Consider the following 24,317-nt stretch of genomic DNA (forward strand, 5'->3'; position numbering starts at 1 on the left):
AGTTCTTAGAAGTTCTTCTAAGAATTTACAGATGTAAAAACATGGATTCTTTAAAAAAAAAAAAAAAAAAAAAAGAGGTTTCTCAATGCCACTGTGTAACTTTAAGCAAAAACAAAAACCAACCAACCAAACAAAAAAACCCAACCACCCGAACAATAAGCAAAAGTAATTCCCAATCTAGGACCTTTACTGTGAACTCTAGTTGCAGTTGAATTTCGAATTGAAGCACCTAACTGATGAAAACAATGTTTGTGGAGTTAGTGTTCTCTACATTAAAAGCGGTAGGGTTTGTCTGAGGCCAGTCGCCTCATGGATTCATAAAGAGACTTGCTCAGCATCTCATTCCTGAGGCTCTCTGAAGCTGGGACGAAGGGTTCTGCCAAGATTTGATTAGCTCTGCTTCTGTTTCTTGACTTCCTAGCCTATTCCTTGGTCGTAGAAAGCAGATATTTGTTTCTTCAGAGAAGTACTGCACTGAGTCTCTTTAATGCTTGCTTACAGAGCTTGTTTCAGGCAGGATTTTATTGAATTGCAAGTGGCAGATGCTTGAAGGAAGATAAGGCCATGATATATTCACCCTCATGACTGGAAACTCCAGTGGCAAATCGAAATTCGAGGAAGACTAGCTCTGAGTCACATCCACAGTCTGTCTCCAGCCCTCTCTCTGTTATTCTCCCCCTTTACTGGCTTCATTTTTAAGCATGTTTTGTGTGTGGTGGCAAGATGGCCACCAGGCACTGATGGCTTGGTATGTATGCTTAGCTTCCCAACAGAAAGAGGGGCTTTTTCTCAGTGGACCCATTAGAGTCTCAGTATTCATTCTCATTGGCCAGGCTTCATTCTCTGAGCCAATCACAGTGGCCAAGGAGAAGAGTACACTGATTGGCCAGGCACTTGTCATATTCTAAGCTCTGGAACTAAGGATGGCTGCATCATTCAGACCTTGAAGAACACAGATTGAGGGTTCAAGAGGGCTGGTTCCTCAAAGGAAAGTTGTGGTGACATTAATGGAAGAGAGAGGCATAGATTGTGGGAAAATTAAAAAAGAAATGAATAAAAGATGCCCACTGCAAAGCACCAGACCAGTGCTCTCCATTGAAGATAATCTACAGTCTCACTGTTGGAGAGATTTGGTAGGCAACGCCTGGGACGTGTCTGGAGTAGAAAAGATTCTAAGCCTGGTTCTAAGAGTAATTAAACATAGAACAATGGAAAGTCCTAAAACTTCAGCTTTTTCATTTGTTAAACTTGGAGTGAAATTTAACATTTCTCATTGACTTGTCTAACACCAGCAAAGCAAAGCATGATACTTTAAAATTGTGAAAAATGTGCAGTTTTTCATAGTAGCCTAGCAGATCATTTTTATAACCCCAACAATGATGATGGTTATCATTTACTATTTTGTACTAAAACATGTAGTTTTATTTTATTTATTTATTTATTTTTGTTTTTTATTTTTGCTTTTTAGGGCCACACGTCTGTGGCATATGGAAGTTCCCAGGCTAGGGGTCGAACTGGAGCTACAGCTGCTGGCCTACACCACAGCCACAGCCACGCCAGATCCAAGCCATGTCTGTGACCTACACCACAGCTCATGGCATTGCTGGATCCTTTAACCCACTGAGCAAGGCCAGGGATCAAACCCCCATCCTCATGAATACTAGTCGGATTTGTTTCTGCTGTGCCACAATGGGAACTCCCAAAATATGTATTTTTAAAACTTAAGTCTGGAATATTGGGAAAAGGTGGAAATTGCAGTTTCCTAACCTTTGTGCACCACTGAAAGTAGATGAAAGGGATCTATTGGATTTAAAACTAGAAGAACTAGAAGGGAGTGCCTGCTGTCTCTTTTACTGCCAGAAGGGGGCGCTGTACAAGTTACTTTCCATCCTCAAGACTCAGTGCCTCTCATAGTTTGAGGTTCCCCAAAGAATAGCATTTTACAAGGACTTGGGTGCAAGTAGTTTATTTTATTTGCAAGCAAGAATGAGAAAGAAGGGAGAGGAAAGAAAGACAGATGGCTGTGTGCTACTCATGGCATCTCTATAGGCAATGGCACTTCCGTGGGTGCTTGATTGCATGGAGATCTCTCTGGAGCATGCAGAATTCCTCTCGAGTTTGCCTATCAAAAAGACACAGCCATTTATTTACACACTGACTTCTGTCCTCTTTTTGTTGTTTGATGGTTCCCCCAGGGGTATGACAGCAGGTCCTAGGATGGACGGAGTGAGGTAAGCACAGCGTGTGCTTGAGGTTCAAGGCTGGCCTTGCAAGGCAAGGTGGGCTCATGTGAAACTCCACATCACAGCTGCTGCTGAAATCAGAAGTGGGACAAGGTGCCCAGAGGCATTGACTTCAATGTCCTTATCTGCCAAATACGGGTGATAACTTCTGCCAGCCTAAGAGTGCATTGGTAGGAGGATCAAGTGAAATCACAAGTGAGAGAGCTTTGTAGATATCAAAAAACTATACTAGTTAAAGGTGTACGTGTGTGTTTTTATATGTATGTATGTATATATATATCTATATTTAATAATTATAATCCAACAAAAAGGAGTTTCTGTTGTGGCTCAGTGAGTTAAGGATCTGATGTAATTTCTCTGAGGATGTGGGTTCAATCCCTGGCCTCGATCAGTGGGTTATGGATCTGGCATTGCCTCAGGCTGTAGCATAGGTCACAGATACAGCTTGGTTCCTATGTTGCTGTGGCTGTGGCATAGGCTGGCAGCTGCAGCTGCAATTCAACCTCTAGCCCAGGAAATTCCATGTGCCCCAGGTGTAGCCATAAAAAGGGAAAAAAAAATTAGAATTCTTCTCCAACAAAAATGCATCTTAACATTCAGAACTACCTCTAACATTTGAGGGGCTCAGGCCCCAAATTCTTGTGTATAAACATTTGGCAGATACCATTCTAACAAAAGTGTATACCATTCTTACAAACTGTTAAGTATTTTAAAACTCTGTTTATCTTAACAAATACACTTTTACAATGTCCTAGAAAACTAGCTTCAAATTTAGAACTCTTGGATCTCTCAATGTTCCAAATGGAACATGGTAGAATGGGGAAAACCAGCTCCTGGTTCCAGCCCTTGTACTAGGAATTCTGCTTCTGTTATCACTTCCAGAACATGTAACTAACTTGGTCAAGTTAGTTTATCTCAGGACTCCCATTTCCTCATGTAGAATATCAAGCTCATGCCACCCTCACTGCAGGCTTGTTGCTCATAGTTCTTCATAAAGTGTTTATACATAGTAGTCATTCAGTATCTGTTTGTTTCTTTCCCCCCACAGCACTGTTTCCCTTTTACAAAGAAAGAAATTGAGGTCAATGGCTTCAGTTGCTTTGCCAAGGTAAAATGATACATTAGGGACAGAAAGAAACTTAGAACTGAAGTCTCCTGACTTCCAGCCCAGAGCTTTTTCCAAAACTCCACATCCCCTTCATGCCTGTGGTCCACCTTCAGAGATGGAAGCACGGACTCAGCCTGCCCGGAGACCTGCTGGCCGAGGAAATGGGTAGCCTCACTTTAGGCTGCTGGTGGCTGTTATTCCAAAAAGAGAGCTCTCCTAGCTTGTCATGGCATTTCATGGCTGGCTGCAAAAATAAATCCCCACATGTATTTGTAAACATCTCAGAGTCTACCCCATTTCAGTTGAGAGCCCGAGGGTGTGTGTTTAGAGAGAACTTTCCTGGGCTCTAAATCAGAAACTGCAGTTAGTGTGAAAACCTTTGAGGGGGTCGTCAGTTATCTCTTTTTCCCAGAGAGGTCTGTTTAATGTTTAACTCTTTGCCCAGATACCTCCTGTGGACAGAAACACCTGTGACAGGTCTCTGTGTGAACCCAAAGTTTCTCTTTAGATCCAAGAGGCAGGCCAAGGCTAGGAAATTGTAGAAATCAGCAATGATCCCCAGATGTCACCCATCATACTGGGAAGTTCTTGCCTGAGTTCCATCACTGGAAGATGAGATTCCAGTTCTTTCTCTGTCTTGGTGGGCGCTTATACGTCGGTTGCTCTTCTTGGTCAATGAGGATTATGATAGCAAAGACATTGTTAGGAAGTAGTCTAAAAACACTTGTATGGACATATTTAACTGGCTAATAAGAGATTAACCTGAAAAATTACACTAGACCTGGGTATGGGGTACTGGCTGCTTATTTGCTAGGGTTTTTTTTTTGGCGTTTTTTGTTTTTTGTTTTTTGTTTTTTGTCTATTTGCTGTTTCTTGGGCTGCTCCTGCGGCATATGGAGGTTCCCAGGCTAGGGGTCGAATCGGAGCTGTAGCCACCGGCCTACGCCAGAGCCACAGCAACGCGGGATCTGAGCCGCATCTGCAACCTACACCACAGCTCACAGCAACGCCAGATCGTTAACCCATTGAGCAAGGGCAGGGACCAAACCCGCAACCTCACGGTTCCTAGTCGGATTCATTAATCACTGCACCACGACGGGAACTCCTTATTTGCTAGTTTTGATTATATTTCAGGTGCACATTCCATGTGTTTTTTTAATTTCATTTTATTTATTTATTTATTTATTTTGTCTTTATGCCATTTCTTGGGCCTCTCCCTCAGCATATGGAGGTTCCCAGACTAGGGGTCCAGTCAGAGCTGTAGCTTCCAGCCTACACCAGAGCCACAGCAGTGTGGGATCCGAGCCACATCTGCAACCTACACCACAGCTCACAGCAAGGTCGGATCCTTAACCCACTGAGTTAGGCCGGGGATCGAACCTGCAACCTCATGGTTCCTAGTCGGATTCATTAACCACTGAGCTACGACGGGAACTCCCATTCCACGTGTTTATGATGCTCTCATGGGTTCATGGGCTTAGAACCAAGCAAATTTTTGTTCCTCGTCCAGCTTCTACCAGCCATACACAAGGATACCCGTGGGGTGAGCACCTTGAGGGGGTGTTCTTGGTGATCGCATCAGAGGGGTGGCTTGGTCTCTGGCTCAGGCAGGATGAGGCTTTTTGATGACAGTAATCTTCATAATCGCTCCCAAAGTTAGCCTGGGGGCTATTCATCCGCTTCCTTATTTACAATAGACTTTAAATTTTTAATCAGCATAGAAAAGGCTTGAAGAGGCAAATTCTAAGTAAGCCTGCAGGCTGTAACATATTTTGCAATGTTTTTGAATCTTTTTCCTCCTGCTTTTCTAAAACAGAAAAACCATGCGTTTGAGGTGAAGAATATTTTATTTCTAAAGTGATACGGAACATGTCTTTGTGGGCAGCAATCTTAGTGTTCATTAAAATAAGAACCAAGCATAAATATAGCTACCTATGTTTTGAAATATTTCGGTTATAAATATCTAAGACACATTCCTCCTTCTGCCTAAGAATTTCCCCAGGGTAAGTGCTTTTCTCATAAGTGAAAAATACATACTTTGGTGACAGTGAAAACCCAAAGGCCTGGAAAAATATCCTTTACCTCTGATGTTCCATTCGAGGTACCATGTTCCATATATGTTATCTCGCAGCTTGGTTAAAGGTGAAATAGCTTTCATTTAACTTGCCTAGAGTTGGTTTTTTTTTCTTGGTTTTTTTCTTGGTTTTTTGTTTTGTTTTGTTTTTTGGCCCCCTCAGGTCATATGAAAGTTCCCAGGCTAGGGGTCAAATCAGAGCTACAGCTGCCACAGCCACAGCAATGCAGGATCCAAGCCACATTTGCAACCTACACCACAGTTCACAGCAACAGTGGATCCCTAACTCACTGAGTGGGGCCAGGCATCGAACCCGCATCCTCATGGATACTGGTCGGATTTATTTCCTCTGCACTACAACAGGAACTCCTGCCTATGGTTTTTTTTGAAAGTGTAACCTGATTGGTTAAAATTGCTTCAGAGCTTTGCATTGTTGGAAAGGGCAAATTAAAGCTTTCGCTGGTTATTTTCAATAAAAAGTGCACCACTGGCCCATTTTGGGGCACATCTGGAAGTTCAGACTATTTCTGTGTATGTTTTACGGTCAAGAAATGTTGATCTCTCTATCTCAGCCTGAGACATTATACCAATAAATGGAAAAGGGCAATGCTTCCTCTCTTTTCCCTTTCACACCTCTCTGCCTAAATAATTCCTTGGTCCTTTGCAGATGCCTTCTGTAATAAGACTTGCAAAATTCCTCTTCACGCAGAGCTGCTTTTAAGCTGATTGCAGTGTCTACATATCAGTTTTACTTGAGAATTTCAAGGTCATGCACACCTGGATGGGCTTTTAAAATTATTTTACAAATTGGTATTTTTGTCAAAAGGCGTCTGTCTTCCCATCCCATCATAAACTTCCTCAGTCTACAAATAACGAATGCATTTAATTAGTTTCCTCCTAGGAAGTGACCCTGCAAAGGCTGTTACTGAAATGCAGATCAAGTCTGGGATTCAAAGAGGAAGCTGAATGGATTATGGATTTTCCTTGAATAGTTTTAAGGGATGATGTGATTTGACTCATGGTCAGGGTCACAGGCTGTGAAAGTTAAAGTTTTTCATTCAAGATCGAGGCTTACAGTCCAATGAATGGTATCATCTCTCGGGTTTAAGTTTGTCCAAATGTGGAATCGGAAGACACAGCTCTGAGCTGACTCTAATCCTGGGGACAAGTGGCTTGATTCCAACTCTAAGCTCCCTTATGTATGAAATAAAGCTGTACGGTTTGACCTCTAAAATCTGGTGACTGATTTTCTGCTCTCATGACAAAGGTGAGGCAGTATGCATGCTTTACTTCCCAGGCTGTGGACCTAGCTCCCTGGTCCAACCCTTGCCTCCACCACTCTTAAACAGTCTTAGTTGATTCTCTGTGCCTCAGACGGAAGAATGGCAATAACAATTTACTTACCTCGTAGAGTTATTATGAGATTGAACGAGTTTATGCACATGAAATGTACAGAACAGTGCCTGGCACACAGTAGGTGCTCAAGCAATGCAGCTATTCCTATTAAGGCTTTTGTGATGAGTCTTTTGTGCTTTCCTTTAGAGCCATGTTCTTTCTTGGCTAGAGGTCTGTTCTCTGCCAGGTTAGTTCTACTTCTTTACCTAGCTAAGTCTTGTTCACCTTTCAGGACCCCTGCTTAAGTGCCACTTCCTCCAGGAAGCCTTCCCTGAACCCATGCCCCCTCCTCAGACTAAGTTAGGTATACCTGCAATATTTACTTGCAGCACTTGGCACACTTGTATTTAATCACTTGTTCAAGTTCTGTCTTCGTTACCAGGACATGAGGGCAGTGTCTTGACCTGTTCCCTCTGTGGAATATGTGTATACCATGTGTCAAATGGGTGCCGGTGGATACGTGCATGCAGGCAGTCAGGGGATGGAATCTAGAGAAAAACAACAGCTCCTTGCACCTTGCACGAGATCCTTAACCTAAGCTTACTCCCCTTGGCTGTAAAGTAGGGATGATAATAGTGGTTGCCTTGGGAAGGCTGTAAAGATAAATAGATGTCTGTACAGTACTCAGAAGAGTAGCCTATGGAGGATTTTGTTTTGTTGTTTTTGGTTGCACCTGCAGCATGTGGAAGTTCCTGAGCCAGAGATCCAATCTCAGCCACAGCTACGACCTATACAGCAGCTGCAGCAATGTCTTAACCTATTGTGCCAGGCTGGGGATTAAACCCACACCTCTGTAGCAACCTGAGTCACTGTAGTTGGATCCTTAACCCTGTGTGCCATAGCAGAAACTCTGGAATTTTTTTTTTTTTTTTTTTTTTTTTTTGGCTTTTTAGGGCCACACTTGCAGCATATGGCAGTTCCCAGGCTAGGGGTTGAATCGGACCTGCAGCTGCTGGCCACACCCACACCCACAGAGGAGCCGAGCTGCATCTGCAACCTACACAACAGCTCACAGCAATGCTGGATCCTTAACCCACTGAGCGAGGCCAGGGATCCAACCTGAGTCCTTGTGGATACTAGTCAGGTTTGTTATTGCTGAGCCAGATGGAAACTCCGAAGATTTTTTTTTTAATGTCTGTTCTTTCCCTTACCCTGAGCTACATGGCAATGTATTGCCTTATTAGTCACAGGAGAGTCAATGAATCCTTTATCACTAATCTCCGGGGCCACAACAGTAACCACCATCCTTCCTTACCAACTGCAGAATTAAAAGCCAGGCAAAACCCAATATAGATTTGTATGCATGTTCCTTTTCCCTACCGCAACCCAAAGTTATTTATTGCCTTTATTTCCTCATCATAAAAGGGATATTGCTATGAGGTAAAGCTCCAAATAACACCTCATGTATAAGACGAACTTGAAAGCTCCCATTGTGATTTTATTTCATATTGATAACTTGTGTTTTGGAGCTCTCCATAACATGCAAGTGAATTGCCAACTGTTTTCATAGCAATTTACTAGAATTTATAGTAATAATCAGGCAAATGGATGCCCTGTTTAACAGTGATGTAGCCCTGTGTTGGTTTTCCTGCCCTCCAAAGTATAGAGCTTAACATAAAGAACTATATACAATTAATTAATTTGGAGGGTGAACCTTTCTTTTCGAGAAAATCTTTAGGAAGTTGTGCTGTTTAAGAATGTGCCTTCTGAGAGTTCTGGTTGTGGTGCAGCAGAAATGAACCTGCTAACAACTGTGAGGATTCGGTTTGATCCTTGACCTTGCTCAGTGGGTTGGGGATCCAGCGTTGCTGTGAGCTGTGGTATAGGTCACAGACCAGGCTCAGGTCCTGTGTTGCTGTGATTGTGGTATAGGCTGGCAGCTACAGCTCTGATTCGACCCCTAGCCTGGGAACGTCAACATGCTGCAGATGTGGCCCAAAAAAAAAAAAAAAAAAAAAAAAAAGGTAAAAGAAAAATGTGCCTTCCTTGCCACCAACAATAGAAATGGAAAACAGTATGAGTGGGCTTGTTGGATGTCAGCTGACATTTCATGTTAATGAGTAAAAATTCCTTTTTGTCACCTTCAGTTTCTAAATTAAGAGTCTCAGAACCACCTTCTGGACTGGTGCCTCCTCCCAGAAGTTCTGGTAGCCATCTCGTTCCTCCACTCAGGCATAAATGGAAGGGCGATTCTGATTGTTTTTGTAGAAGTTTGACCTACAGTTCTACAAATTGATCCCTTACAGCTTCCATCCCTCCTACCGTGAGCTTTCCTGATGTAATCCCTGGTCAGATTGATGGGAGCTGACACAAATTGAATTCTTGTGTACCGGCGTTGGGAGCCATTTGTAAGCGGTAAATGAAAGTGTGCTCTCCAGTTACCCTGCCAGGGACAAATTGCCAGCTGAGTTTATCATTACCCCATTCTATCCATCTGTTTGTCATTTGGTTCGGTCAAATGAATTCATAAAGAAAGAAAGAAGGCTGAGAGCTGAAGGTCAAATAATAGGTCTTTTTTTTTTTTTTTTTTTTTAACTGTGACTGCTTAGTGGTGTTGGACTTTCCTCTGCAATTCATTCCAGTGTAGAGCAAATCTTGCATAAAAGCGAGTCTGTAAAATGGAGAGAGACTTGGAGGCTTTTCCGAGCCTGAGGTTTGCTTTTACTCTTGTTGCGATCACCCCGGATAATCTGTGGGATCACATGTTTTTCCTACTTAAGCCACAGTCTGCAGATCCCCTGGGGGTTCATGGATAGAAGCCAAAGGGTCCCTGAACTTTGGGTGGACAAAAATTACATTCTTAGTTGTATACACTGAAATTGAAGGTTTTCTTCAAATATGAATGTAATCAAGTAACCACAGTGGCATTAGCAATTCCTGTGACTTGGTCTCCGATAGAATCATAGATATGTGTTTATCCCATTATAGTTATCACCTATACCTCAAGATACCATTTATGCTTATCACTACTATGAAATGATTGTAGCTATTAAATCCATTGCAAGATATGGTTACTTAATGTGTTAACGACAAAGTATATATATATATCATAATGTTTTATTGTTTTGGAGACGGTATTCAGTGTAACTCGTTTCCTTTGTTGGCCTATGCATTTTATATTAGGCATTTAAAAATATTAATCTGAGAAGGGATTCAGGCTTCTACAGAATGTCAGAGTGGCAAAACAAGATTCAAGACGGTTGTCTGAGACGAGGAGTAGCAGACTTTTTCTACAGGGTCAGTTGGTAAATATTTTGTGCTTTGCCAGCCACATGGTCTCTGTATTTAACTATTGAACTCTGCCACTGTAGCAGGAAAGCTGCCATAGGCAGTACCTAAACAAAAGGGTGTGGTTGTGTTCCAATAAAACTTTATTTACAAAAACGAGCAGACAGCTGAAATTTGCCACCTCTTGGTGTAGGGCATTGTGTTATTCCTAATCAAATTCTGAGGATAGTTCAACTGAGCTCAATTCACCCTTTATTAGATACTTACTACGTGCATACATTCATCCAAATGTGTACATATTGAGTATCTTCCATGTGCAAATCATGTGCAAGAGATTTGGGAGCAAATTGGCTATTGCCCCTGCTTGGGTAGTCCAGTGGAGAAGGCGGACAAGCAGAGAGTCCAAAGCAGTGAGTGTTGCAGGCAGGGGTGGGGACCAGGGGCCTTGAGGAACAGATCCTTGACATCTGATCCAGTTTTGAAGGAGTCTGGAAAGGCTTCTTGCAGGAGCTAAGGAGGACACATCAAGATAACCAGGCAGAAGGGAAGAGAGGAAGCAGCATGAAAAGGCTTAGGCCAGAAGAAGCTACTTGAGCAGTGGCTTGGAGGTTTAAAAAAAAAAAAAGTTCCTGGAATTGCTTAGAAGCCTGGAGCTTTGTGTGGCTAGAGATAAGGCTGGGTAGGAATGCAAAGGTTGGGCAGGAAAGGTATTATAAGGGAGCTCTGGTTTGTTCTGAAGGGAATAGGGCGCTAGGGGAATTGTCTAGCAGGAAAGGGACTGATAGTATCTGCCTTTTGAAAGATCGTGCAGCCATTCCAAGGACCACAGAGATAAATAAGACAATCAGCATGTTAATGAGCTCACAGCCTAGTAGGGAAGGCAGAAATACAAACTTACATTAAAACGTGATCTATCCAGTGAAATAGTAGAATCAGACTTAAGGGATGGGGGAGTCCAGAGAAGAATCAATTTTGTCTCTGAAAGGATGCTTGGAAGGAATAATATAAAGGGGAATATTGAAGGAAGGTGCTTCCAAATAACTCAGGGTCCTTCAGAAGCCATTAAAGCATGGAATGGTCCCATATTGAGGGAAGGAGAACAGGCATACCTCTGGTTGTGCTGCAGTTAGGCTTTTGGTGCACTTGGTCTCAGCCACATAGAGTGGCCGCCACAGTCGAGGCCATCCTAGATGTTCTGTGGATTCCCTAGAGGGCTGTTTCTGCTCCAACAAATTCCACTCTTAACAGTATTTTCTCAGCAGAATTTAACCATCCCTAGCCCAGTTTCCTAGTTAGTGTCTATAACATGCTTGAACTTCACTCCTCACCTCAGCTTGAACTTTCCACAAAAGAAAGTCTCAACCTGTGGGTTGTGACACATTAGAAGGCACTGAAATTCAGCTGAGAGGGTCCTGACCAATAGCTTTTCAAAAACAAAATGGAACAGGAATTCCTGTTGTGGTGCAATGAAAATCAATCCGACTAGTAACCATGAGGATATGGGTTCGATCTCTGGCCTCGCTCAGTGGGTTAAGGATCCAGTGTTGGTGTGAGCTGTGGTGTAGATCACAGATGCGGCTCAGATCTGGTGTTGCTGTGGCTGTGGTGTAGGCTGGCAGCTGCAGGTCTGATTTGACCCCTAGCCTGGGAACTTCCATATGCCACAGGTATGGCCCTAAAAAGAAGAAAAAAAAATCAAAATAGAACAGAAAAGAAAAATATCAGAGGGTATCACACATAACATAAATAAGAATTATTTTGTGAAACTTGTTTCAATTCCTGGGTGGGTGGAGTGTTTAAGGCTTATGATACTGTGTCACCTGCAAACAGAGACAATTTAACTTCCTCCTTTCCAATTTGGATGGACTTTTATTTATTTTTCTTGTGTGATTGCCTTGGCTAGGACTTCTAGTACTACTTTGTATAGAAGGTGGTCAGAGCGAATACCTGTGTTCACCCTTTTTCCTGCCCTTAGAGGGGAAAAAAAAAAAAAAAAAGCAAAAAAACCTGTTGAGTATGTTAGTTGTGGGCTTGTCATCTACGGCCTTTATTATTTTGAGGTAAATTCCTTCTATACCTAATTTGCTGAGAATTTTTATCATGAAGGGATGCAGAATTTTATCAAATGCTTTTTCTTCATTTATTAAGATACCCTTCTATTTTTTATCCTTCATTCTGTTAATGTGGTGTATTAGATTTATTGCTTTGCTTATGTTGAACCATTCTTGCATCCAGGGATAAAATCTACTTGATCATGTGAGATTATTTTAATGTGCTGCTGAATTTGGTTTGCTAGTATTTTTCTATTTCTGTGAAAAGTACCATTAGAATTTTAATAGGGATTGCATTGAATATATACATTCCTTTGGGTAATGTAGACATTTTAGTCATACCTGTAATATAGCAGCTTCAATTTCTACCTACAGGTTTTTCAAGCTAAAAATTTAAAGTTACATGCCAAGTTATCTGACTGCAAAATCCTTAGAGAATTTTATCTTCTTCTTTTCACTCTTTTACAGTTGTGTTGCTTTCACTTAGTTTAAAGGCAATTCTGCTTTAGTGGTTTAGCTTAACTAAGTCTTTCAAAACTATTTAACATAGCTATCACTTAATATTTTTTACTCATATTCACTAGTTTATATAACATTGCATTAAATAACATAATTATAACAAACACAAAAGTTATAAATAAACTTGAAAATAACCACAACTAACTTTTATTTATTTATTTATTTTTTAGGGCCGCACCTGTGTCATATGGAAGTTCCCAGGCGAGGGGTCGAATAGGAACTGCACCCACTGGCCTACACCACAGCCACAGCAATGCCAGATCCTAGCTGGGTTCGCAACCTACACCACAGCTCACAGCAGTGCCGGATAGTTAACCCACTGAGGGAGGCCAGTTGTCGAAGTAGCATCCTTATGTATACTAGTTGTGTTCATTACTGCTGAGACACAACAGGAACTCCCTAAACACAACTAACTCTTGATAAGCCAGGTATTGAATTAGTGGGAACAAATGAAGATGATTAGTTAGTCTGACAAATTGGTAAAGTAGAGGTTGATAAGGAAAGCTTTGACTATATGTGATATGCAGAGAAGTGGGATATATCCATTGATGTACTTATGGCTAATGTTTTTATATGTTTTACCCATATTTTATGTAGATTAATTGATCACTCATATTAGGAACCCATTTATCTACTCTTTTTGGATATCTCACACTATATTTTACATGTAGTTGCTGCTAAATTTATTCATATCGTGGGAGTTCCCATCGTGGCGTAGTGGTTAACGAATCTGACTAGGAACCATGAGGTTGTGGGTTCAATCCCTGGCCTTGCTCAGTGGGTTAAGGATCTGGCGTTGCCGTGAGCTGTGGTGTAGGTCACAGACGCAGCTCGGATCCCACGTTACTGTGGCTCTGGTGTAGGCTGGTATCTACAGCTCCGTTTAGACCCCTAGCCTGGGAACCTCCATATGCCATGGGAGCAGCCCTAGAAAAGGCAAAAAGACAAAAAAAAAAAAAAAAAAAAAAAAAAATTTACTCATGGTACATAGAGATAATGCTGCACCCATCTCCACTCAGAGATGCTCTATTCCTTTTCAGTGATCAAAATCCCAATATATTAGAAATCTAACTTAGTTCTTCCTGGTCTCATATACTTTCCCCAGAATACCAGTTCACACTGACCCATTCAAATACAGCTCTTGAAATATGTGGCTTTGCACTGACTTCCTGCTGGTCCTTAGATGTATTATCTGCCAATTAGGTTATAAACTCCCTGAGAATGGAACTGTGCTTATAGTTCCTTGGAGCCTCCTAGAATATAACTTCTGTGATGGATGCATGGTTGATAATCATTAATCACTTGCCAACTGAGTAGTCCAAGGCAGCCACCTGCTGGGTTTGATGGTACCAAGAAAAATGATTGTCCACTAAGGGTAGAGTTGGCAATAGACAAAGTGGTTGAAATGCCACATGAAAGGGAATAAAATAGAAAAATGTACCACCCAGTGGTTTTATAACTTTGGATAAATTATTTTTCCTCAGTATCCACATGTCTAGAATGAGACAGTGGACTAGATAGTCAAAAATTTTGGGATCATGCTTTTATCTTTGAGAACCTGATAAGAAGCTGAGGACAGTTTACTTTGGAAAATAAAATGATGTTCACACATAAAATCTTGCATGTAATTTCTGAGTGCCTTTAGACACTTGGACCAAATGATCTGTAAGTTTCCTGATAACCAGACTGGATGCTAACATAGCCAATGGTAGTGCTTTTTCCCACCAAAATGAACCAGGGAGTGAGTGTTGATTACTCAAATCAGCTAACTGGGTTTCGAATGGCCACTGCAGACTCAGTTGTATCTGTCCTATCTGAACTGACCCACCCAACCACCTTCCAGAGGGGGTCCTACTGAGATACAAGATGCCCTGCAGGCTGCCCATCTTAACCATCTTTCTCCCCCCACCCCACCCCCCGCCATTTCTTCCCCCTCCGAGTCTTTTCCTTATTGTGGAAATTGGCAGTCTGGTGTTGCTATGGTGATCTGACTGGTAACTTTATAGTTCAGATAAAATGCTTTTCTTTGGTGGAAAAAGATAAAGCTATTGTTTGAGGGTGATCTAAGACAATACTCTTGCCTGATTCTCTCTCTCTCTCAGCCTCACCTTTGCACTCTGGTACCCCAAGAGACATTTAAATGCAAAACCTATGACAAAATGAGAGGCAGAATGTTAAAGGTTTTGAACTGGTTTTCAATCTTCATGAGCTTTCCTCTCTCACCATATGCAATGAAATTGAATGTTAATGATGTCAGTCTCTTATTCACTGAAAATATAGTTTTCTTTCTTACATTAAATGAACAAATGCAAGGTAATCTTTTTGGTAGGAGGGGGAAGCTGTAATTTTTATGCAAAGATTGTTGCAGATGTTGGCAGGTAGCCCTGGGTAGACAATGGCACATTCTGAGAGCAGTTACAGGTCCTTTCCTCTATAAATGCCACGTGGGAATTAGCAAAGGATGATAGGAGAGTTTTATCTAAAGATCACATCTTTTCTGGCTTTACTGTAGGTATCCTCTGCAGCTTTCCTCTGTGAAGTGCTTTTTGTTCTAATTTGAGTTTGCAAATGTGTTTCCTTCCACTCACGGAGGTTTTCTCTTTGATGACAGAGTTAGTTTACATGACAAGTCCATCTTTAGGGAAAAGATACCCAGAAAGAGAAATGAGCCTCCCTTCCTCCAGGGGCCATGCCCTGTGACCTCTCCTTCTGCAGACACATGAATTCTTGTGAGATATGGGCCCCATAAACTCCTCAGCAGCATGGTGAGCCACAGAAGCATCTTTTACTTAGGCTTAGGGACTTAGGGACTCCATCTGGCTTTCAACGATTCTTGCTAATGAAAAACTAGGAGAGCACAAATTAGAGAAATCCATGTACAATCCAGCCATCATCTCCTTTTAGCAAAGAGAGTCTTTATTTCCTTGTCTATTAAGTTGTTCATAAAGGACAAACATCCATCTTTTTTGCTTCTTTAAATATCTGTGAGGAGGTGTTTAACAATAGAAAAACCGAGAGGTTCACTGAAGAGCAAACTAAAAGATGGAGAATAACCCCTCCCAACCATGAGCACCTCAAATTTTCATTTGACATCAAGGATCTTCTTCCCTCCCCCCCCCCCCCCCCCCCCCCCGCTGAACAGCATGGGGACCAAGTTACACTTACATGTATACATTTTTTTTTCTACCCATTGTTCTGTTGCAATATAAGTATCTAGACATAGTTCTCAATGCTACACAGCAGGCTCTCATTGTAAATCCATTCCAAGAGCAATAGTTTGCAAAGGATCTTCTTAATTTAACCTTCCCCCACCAACCCAAGTTGGTCTCACCATTTATCAGCTGTGGGACCTCAGGCAAGTTACTTATCCATTCTGTGCCTTAATTTCCTATTCAAAGAAAGAAGGGTTTTTCATATTAGTATCTACTGTTTAGGGTAATTGTGAGAAGTAAATGAGTTAAAGTTTTAGAACGATGCTTGATACTTCACAGGGACTTGATAAATGATAGCTATTATTGCTTGTTAACATAGAAGCTCCACTCCAGTTATGCCTTTTGCACTGTGCACCCCCCTTCCCCACCATGCACAAATATTCCCAAATTTCATTTAGTAATTCTTTTTTTTTTTTTTTTTTTGGCCACACCCATGCATGCAGAAATTCCTAGGCCAGGGATCAAACCTGTGTCACAGCAGTGACCCAAGCAATAGCAGTGGTAATACCAAATCCTTAACCAATAGGCCACCAAGGAACTCCCATTTTGCAGTTCTTATTATCTGGAAAGCTCACCTTTTCCCCTCCAACCAGGAAGTCCACACAGAACAGCACTATCCAATAGAAGATGCAAGCCTATAAGAAAATTTAAATTATGGTTTATTTTGGCTGCACCCAGGGCATCAGGCCAGAGATCGAACTCTCCCCACAGCAGTGACAATATTGGATCCTTAACTGCTAGCCTACCAGAGAAGTCTGAAATTTTAAGTTTTTTCATAGAGGCATTTAAAAGGTAATAAAAACAGGAGTTCCTATTGTGGCTCAGTGATAATGAACCCAACTAGTGTCCATGATGACTTGGGTTAAGGATCGCACATTGCTGTGAGCTGCAATGGAAGTCACAGATGAGGCTTGGAGTTGGCATGGCTGTGGCTGTGGTGTAGGCCGGCAGCTGCAGCTCCCATTCGACCCCTAGCCTGGGAACTTCTGTATGCTGCAGGTGTAGCCCTAAAAAGCAAATCCAAAATATTATCATTTCAACATGTAATCAATATAAATATCAATGAGATGTTTTATACCTAAAAAAGCCATTGTACACTCTACATGTACAGTACATCCCAGTTCAGACGAGCCACATTTCAAGCACTGACTAGCCCCATGGGCCAGTGCCAATGCATTGGAGCTCACAGGCACAGAGGGAGCAGGTGGCCCAGGGTAGCCTGCCAGCTCTGGGAGGTGGGCACGTCCCTCACATAATGGCTAATCTGTGCTGAGCCTTTACAGCGTGAGGCCAGGCATGGTACTGAGACGATGTCACGCATTTCTCTTTTATGATGGCCCTTTCAAGTAGGTGCTTTTTTTTTTTTTTTTCCGTCCTTTTTATCTAGGGCCGCACCCGCAGCATACGGAGGTTCCCAGGTCTAATCGGAGCTATAGCCACTGGCCTACGCCACAGCCACAGCAACGTGGGATCCGAGCCACATCTGCGACCTACAACACAGCTCACGGCAACACCGGATCCTTAGCCCACTGAGCGAGGCCAGCAATCAAACCCGCAACCTCATGGTTCCTAGTCGGATTCGTTAACCACTGAGCCACAACGGGAACTCCTAAATAGGTGCTTTTGTCACCCCATTTTACAGATGAGGAGCTAGAGACCCGAAGTAGTGAGACAGCAGCTAGTAAGCAGTAGATGCAGGGTTCAAATGGTTCATTCCAGCTCCAGAGTTGGTTTCTTACCCCCTCCCTGTATGTTGCCCCACAGATGGAAGCTCTAAGTCAAGTTCTGCACTTTTCATGCAGTTCTCAGAAGAACATGGGAACATTTGGCAAGTTGGCTCAGTTGAACGGTTTTTGTGAAGAGTAAGAATGGCCATGAACAGAATCTTCTTGGGTTTTCTCATGGCAGTTCATGCAATTAGTCACCCTATAAAATTTATATTTGTTTATTTTGTGACCAGATTGTGAATAGATAGAATCTGTGCTCCCTTGACCTCTGGGAATGGGGACTGTCAGGGGAAGGCTTGTTTACGAAACATCTGGAAGGCAGAGTCCTTGAGACTGAATTCCTACATGGGGATCTTTTCACCGCAGTCAAGGCCATGCAAGGAGAAGCATGTGATCTTTAAACAGTGCTTAAAACTGGCCCTAAAAATGATCTACTCGCTTTTATTGGCAAGGACTTAAAAATTATGACCTGTGATTTAAAATCAGGATGACTTTTAGATAGGAAATGTTCATTCATTTTTATAAGTATTGCTCCCAGGGTTCTAATGCTGTTAGTTTACACAGCCAGCAAGCTTGCCTTCCCTCAGCTATGCCTGAACTCCTGTGTCTGTTCTGTTTTGTTTTTTAATCAATAAAGGCCAGATTTGGACAGGAGTTGGACCTTAATCCAAGAGCGGATCCAGATGGATTCCATGGTTATCAAGGGCCTCGATCCGGATACCAACTACCAGTTTACCGTGAGGGCCGTGAATCCCCACGGCTCCAGCCCCCGCAGCCAGCCCAGCGACACCATCCACACCACCCGTGAGTACTGCGGCCCTTCGGCCATACAGGCAGACAGACAGATAGATGTTCCTGGTTTGCTCAGGTTGCCCCAGGAGGATCCACTTGACCGGGTGTCTGTAGCGCCCTGCAGGAGGGCGGCGTGGAGTGGGGCTGTCCTCAGCCTTTCCTGCAGTGGTTTTCCCAGCCCTTTGGAAGTCAGAGGCGCTCAACAGGGACAGGCTGTTTCTATGCGCAGAAGGTCATCGGATTTATTTTTGCATTATCCTTGGGGAGTCGGAGGTCTGTTTTCTTCCATGAGCGCGGAACAGACCACATACCAAGATGATGCGAAGCCTTCTCCCCACCCCCTTCTCATCTTTTGAGGAAAAAAAAAAAAAAAAAAAGCGTTTAGCTTCGAGTCATGGGAGAAAAAATACTGCTCCCAGACCCTACGGGGTTAATCTGCACCAGCAAATCAAGGCTGCCCAAGTAGAACCAGCCCCTCCAATGGACGATGGACGGTGTGGGAGTCAGAGCTGCTGGCACGCTGATGTGTAGCTGGGGGTCCAGCCCAGGGCCTAGACTCCTGTCTGTCATAGGGCCTCTCTGGGGGCTGTGGGCCAGTCCATCAAATCACCTGGGGGTTTTCTGAAACGTCAGATTCTGCTTATGGTCTGAGGTTTAAAGAGCTCCCACATGACTCAAAAACCACTGAAAAGCTCCCTCGTCTTAGACTACCTTGCGAATCTGGCTTCGAAATCTTTGCCTTCTGGAAGCGAGCGATACATTTACGTAAACCTGGAACCCTGTGTAGTGGGAAGATCTCAGAACACAACTGTTGGTACTTTTTTGGTTAGAAGACTGTAATCTATTCAATTTTGCTGGTAAAATCCTCCAGCCTTACTGTCATCCCTGGTCCTCTTTATCTGGGAAAGGAGCTCTCAGAAAAGAAGCCCACCGAACACGGTCAGAGGCTGGCCTGGGGCCGGCGCAAGGCCCTCTTCCCCTGTTCCTATTGGTTCGTTGATCTGAATAAACTCCTCCCCTCTCCTCACACTCCACCCGCACAGCTGACCTCTGTGCCCACCTGCTGCTTCTAGGCAGGGCGATTCAAGTTCCCCAAGTCCTAGGAATTTTGGTTCTTCTGCAAACAACCCTTGCCCAAACCTTGAATCTTAGGAGATATGGGGATGTGTGTGGCCACACCACACACACACACACACATCGTGTCATAGGGCGCATGTGTGCCCTATCACACGATCACCCAGCAATTGTTTCCACTGCTCTTCTTTAGAATTTGGAAGCGAAAACTCCCCAGGCATGTGGCAAGGGATACAACTCCTTCTATCTATAGGAAATGTTAATGGTTTTATTTCGGATCGAAGAAGGGCCTCCCTCCACGCCTGCTGGATGACACTGTAATCTCTGTTTCCCCTTTGTGACGCATGGCCACATCCTGGGGCGACCGTGGCTGAGGCAGACTCAGGATCTGACTGTATTGGGAAAACGCGTCGTTTGTCTTTTTGTCTCATGAGCTGAGCAGCATTGGGGTTGCCCACCCATCCCACCCCAACAGCGAATGCCTCTGCTCCCATTTCGTGAGCTATCCTGGGCTCGGCGCTTTCCTTCTTTCTCTTACTGTCTCCTTCTCCACAGATGAGGGAGTAGAAGAAAAATGAGCTAGAACAACCCAGCTGGCCCCGGACATGGGTGTGGAGACTGGGCTCAGGGAGGAGTGAAGGGAGGGCTGTCTCTTGAACTTTTTCGTTTTAAACAGAACCACGAGTCTGGTCCTGGAGTTTCTGATCCTTGTTTCCCCATCCGTGGATGCCAGTTTTTGTGAATTAAGTGGGCTGAGGTGTGTGAAGGCGCTTTAGGAATATGTGACATTTCATTACCAGGGGTCACCCCTATAAAGTAAGTTTTATTTCAAAGGAATTGTGTGCAGAAGTGGCTGATTCAATGAAGACTCTCAATTATGAAATATTCTTTCTTTTCTTTCTTTTTTTTTTTTTTTTTTCGGTCTTTTTGTCTTTTCTAGGGCTTCACCGGAGGCATATGGAGGTTCCCAGGCTAGGGGCCGAATCGGAGCTGTAGCCGCCGACCTACACCACAGCCACAGCAACGTGGGATCCGAGCTGCGTCTGTGACCTACCACAGCTCAGGGCAACACCGGATCCTTAAGCCACTGAGCGAGGCCAGGGATCGAACCCGCAACCTCATGGTTCCTAGTTGGATTCGTTAACCACTGAGCCAGGATGGGAACTCCCTGAAATATTCTTAAATAAATACAATTTAACTTCTTTTACACGGATACAGTCACGCAGATCAAGATAACAGAAATAGAATTTATTAGGAGGCCTGTTTCCTGGATATTTAAGAGTGGGCTGTATTTGGTATTTCCATTGTGATTTTTTTTTTTTAAAAGAATGTCTCTTTTATTATACACTTACATAATGTTTATATAGATTTTCTTCCTTCCCTTTTTTGGGGGAGAGGGGGTGCACCTGAGGTATGCAGAAGTTCCCGGGCCAGGAGTCAAACCTGGGCCACAGTAGTGAGATAAGCCACAGCAGTGACAACACCAGGTCCTTAACCTGCTACGCCACCAGGGAACTCCCTTCCATTGTGATTTTTTTATCATGGTCATTTCTGATGTGTTCTGGCACATTCACACTTCTTGTTCTGCTGTCTGTCTAGGCTATTATTTTATTTCCCAAACCCACTTTTCCATGTATAAAAATGCCTAATTACCAAATAGCCCTTCTTGGAATTAGAGCTACCATGGGGGAAGTTTCCTATGAGCTGGCACCCTCTTGAGTAGTTACCTAGGAGACTCCATATTAATCTTTGCAAAAACCCTGTGCCCAAGGAATAGTATTCCTTTTTTTTTTTTTTTGCCTTTTCTAGGGCCGCTCCTGTGGCATATGCAGGTTCCCAGGCTAGGGGTTGAATCAGAGCTGCAGCCGCCGGCCTACGCCAGAGCCACAGCAATGCAGGATCCGAGACGCGTCTGCAACCTACACCACAGCTCACTGCAACGCCAGATCCTTAACCCACTGAGCAAGACCAGGGATCGAACCTGCAACCTCATGGTTCCTAGTCAGATTCGTTAACCACTGCGCCACAATGGGAACTCTAGTATTCGTTTTTAGAGAGTTTTTAAAAACTGAGTCTTTGAAAGGTCACATATTTTGCCAAGATAATACTTGTAAAGGCAGGATCCGAACTCCAGTTTGGCCGATTGCCAGGCCACTTCCCTGAGTGAGATCCATATTAAGGAAGGTTCTTATTCTAGTCCAAAGTAGCACGAGAAAGGTAACATCAGCCATTAAATAAGGACAGGGGACAGTCCTAGTTGAGTCTGTGGACTAAGGGAGCTCTGATAGCACAGAACAAACCTATAGGAATTGTTTTTTTCTTTTAAAACCTGTCTTGTTCGTATGAGAACAAGAATAAAACATACATATATAGGCCTGAAATCCTACTAGTAAGCATCAGTATGGCCCTGGTAGTTTTTAGCCACCAGCCCTTGTAATTGGTCAGACCCAAGCGAAGAAGTTGTTGACTTTTTTTAAAAATTTTATTGGCGTATAGTGGACTTACAATGTTGTGTGAGTTTCAGGTGTACAGCAAAGTGAATCAGTTATGCGTATACATATATCCATTCTTCCAAAAAGATGAACACTTTTGATGAACATACACAACTCTCAATCTTTGGTGCTATATTGACAGATACAGAGCACGATTAGATTCTCATCTTTACGAAACACATACTATACGGTCAATGTAAGAAAAGTTCTCTGTCAAAGTGTTTATTTATTTATTTATTTACTTTTTAGGGCCACACCTGCAGCATGTGGACGTTCCCAGGCTTAGGGGTCACATCAGAGCTGCAGCTGCCGGCCTACACCACAGCCACAACCACACTGGATCCTTAACCCACCGAGCGAGGCCGAGGATCGAACCCGCACCCTCATGGACACTAGTCGTCTTCGTTACTGCTGAGCCACAAGGGGAGCTCCCTAACTTTAAAAATTTTATTGGCGTATAGTTGCCTTACAACATTGTGTTAGTTTCAAAGTGTTCTTTTACATTTTTTTTCTCATTTTTTTTCAAAGTTTTACCGAGGAGTGTACATGTATAAATGGAATCACTTTGTTGTTGTACTGCAGAAACTGTCACGATATTGTAAACCACCTTCAAGACGTTGTTGAATATTTTGAACATTCACATCCTGAAGGAGTTTGCGAGGCAAGTGTTCCCACAGGTTGGGCTTCCCTTTCTCCCAGCTCCCACTCCTCCCCACCTCTAGGCCCTACCCTCGTGGAGGTTCTTTTGGTTCACGTCCACTTTGCTGCCTGAACAAGGAACCTCAGAACAGAGTTCAAGGTGACTGCCAAGTGCAGGGGGCCCTGTGGGAACCCTTAGATCCCGTCCGGGACATCACCAGTGGCTGGGCTCCTCTGTCACCTGTTTTAGGCCTGCATCTACCTCCTTTCAGTAAAAAATAAAACACATCATCGCTGGTAACTCACAAAGCGTGGACCTCCCCTGGATCTCTTAGTGCCTGACCCTGTTGGCAGCTCAGTTGCTTAGCTGGGGTGGTTGGCAAACATTGGGTGCTCATGTCTGTAGATTCTGGAAGGCAGGGCCCGCTGTTTTCCTTAATTGGTGCTCAGCCTGGGTGAGGACGGGTGAAGGTTTGGATGGCTTCACCGGGGCATGGTGAGGTGCACGCAAGGTCCCCATCTCTGCTTAGCTCCACAAAGACACAAGTAGAAGGGGCAGGAAAAATTAAGATGTTTTAGTGTCCACATCCTCTAATTTCAGACCTTGAATAAGAAACATGCCACCCTGCATTGACTCCCTTCATCTCTGGAGAGATTTTCCACCCATGTCAGCCCCTATTCTGTTTCTTGAAGAACATACAAGGAAGACAAAGATCATGATTCCTTATACTTGACCACATCCCATTGAACTTGTTTCCTTCGAGAATGAAATGCCAAGGAGTTCCCATTGTGGCTCAGTGGTTAATGAATCTGACTAGCATCCATGGGGACGCAGGTTCGATCCCTGGCCCTGCTCAGTGGGTTAAGGATCCAGCGTTGCCAGTGAGCTGTGGTGTAGGTTGCAAATGCGGCTTGGATCCTGTGTTGCTGTGGCTGTGGCATAGGGCAGCAGCTACAGCTCCAATTCGACCCCTAGCCGGGGAATTTACATATGCCGTTGGTGCGGCCCTAAAAAGCCAAAAAAAAAAAGAATGAAATGCCAACAGTATTATAATTTGCCTATTATTCCATGGCGTTCTTTTTGCCCTGTGATTAACGTTATAAATCAGCCACTCAGAACAGGGGGCTTCTGGAGCCTTAGGGACACTAGTGGACAGGTGTCTTTGTAGTAAGACATGTATCTGCCTCAGCTGGTGGTCACTTATTCTCTGGGATCCCAGCTTAGCTTGATCAAGAAGTATGGGACAGGTAATAAAGGACATGACCTGTAAATAAGAGAAAAGGCAGAAGTCAGAAAGTCATGTATTTTCTTTCTTTTTCCCAAAGACAAATGGAATGAAGTGAAAAATCAGTCACATGTGTGACCAGCTCTAGGCTTATATAACCTTCCCTAAGAACTCTGTCCTACCACCCTAAGCCATTTAATTTCTCATCTTCTAGCCTCATGATATAGGCACTTAAGATTTTCACTGAAGTGAAATTGGTATCCTCAGGGCAGTCCTCGATAGAAGGTATTCTTTTATTCCCAGCAAAAGTCATTTTGCTCTTTTCTGATTCGGCGCTTTTGCACCTGCTAGACGTCTCCTCTGCCTGGCACTCTCTCTCCCAGATTGTGCCATGTCCCATGACTGCCCCCCTTTCTTCTTCTGTCACCTCCTTAGATAGACTCCCCTAAACTCTGCCCCCTGTTACCTCGGCCCACTCCCTTTTTCTCTATGGCCCTTTCACTGCCTGAAAAGATCTAATTATTGGTCTTTGCCTCC

At 43.4% G+C, this 24,317-nt stretch overlaps 1 protein-coding gene across 5 annotated transcripts in view; it reads left to right on the plus strand.

Annotated features, from left to right (window-relative positions):
- Positions 1-24,317, plus strand: part of EGFLAM (EGF like, fibronectin type III and laminin G domains) — a 203,776-nt gene that overhangs the window by 88,572 nt on the left and 90,887 nt on the right. For all 5 annotated transcript variants that reach the window (XR_014831186.1, XM_085002112.1, XM_085002113.1 and 2 more), the window contains one exon: positions 18,195-18,361. Coding sequence is in view for 4 of the 5 variants with exons in the window: in XM_085002112.1 (XP_084858238.1) it covers positions 18,195-18,361 (167 nt within the window). In the remaining variant the exon portion in view is untranslated. The remainder of the gene's footprint in view (positions 1-18,194; positions 18,362-24,317) is intronic.

The sequence above is a fragment of the Sus scrofa genome, chromosome 16 (genome assembly GCF_054392235.1).
Source record: "Sus scrofa isolate SSC_HxYL_T2T_F1_AM1 chromosome 16, Sscrofa_HxYL_maternal_Yorkshire_Landrace_v2.0, whole genome shotgun sequence".
NCBI lineage: Eukaryota > Metazoa > Chordata > Mammalia > Artiodactyla > Suidae > Sus > Sus scrofa.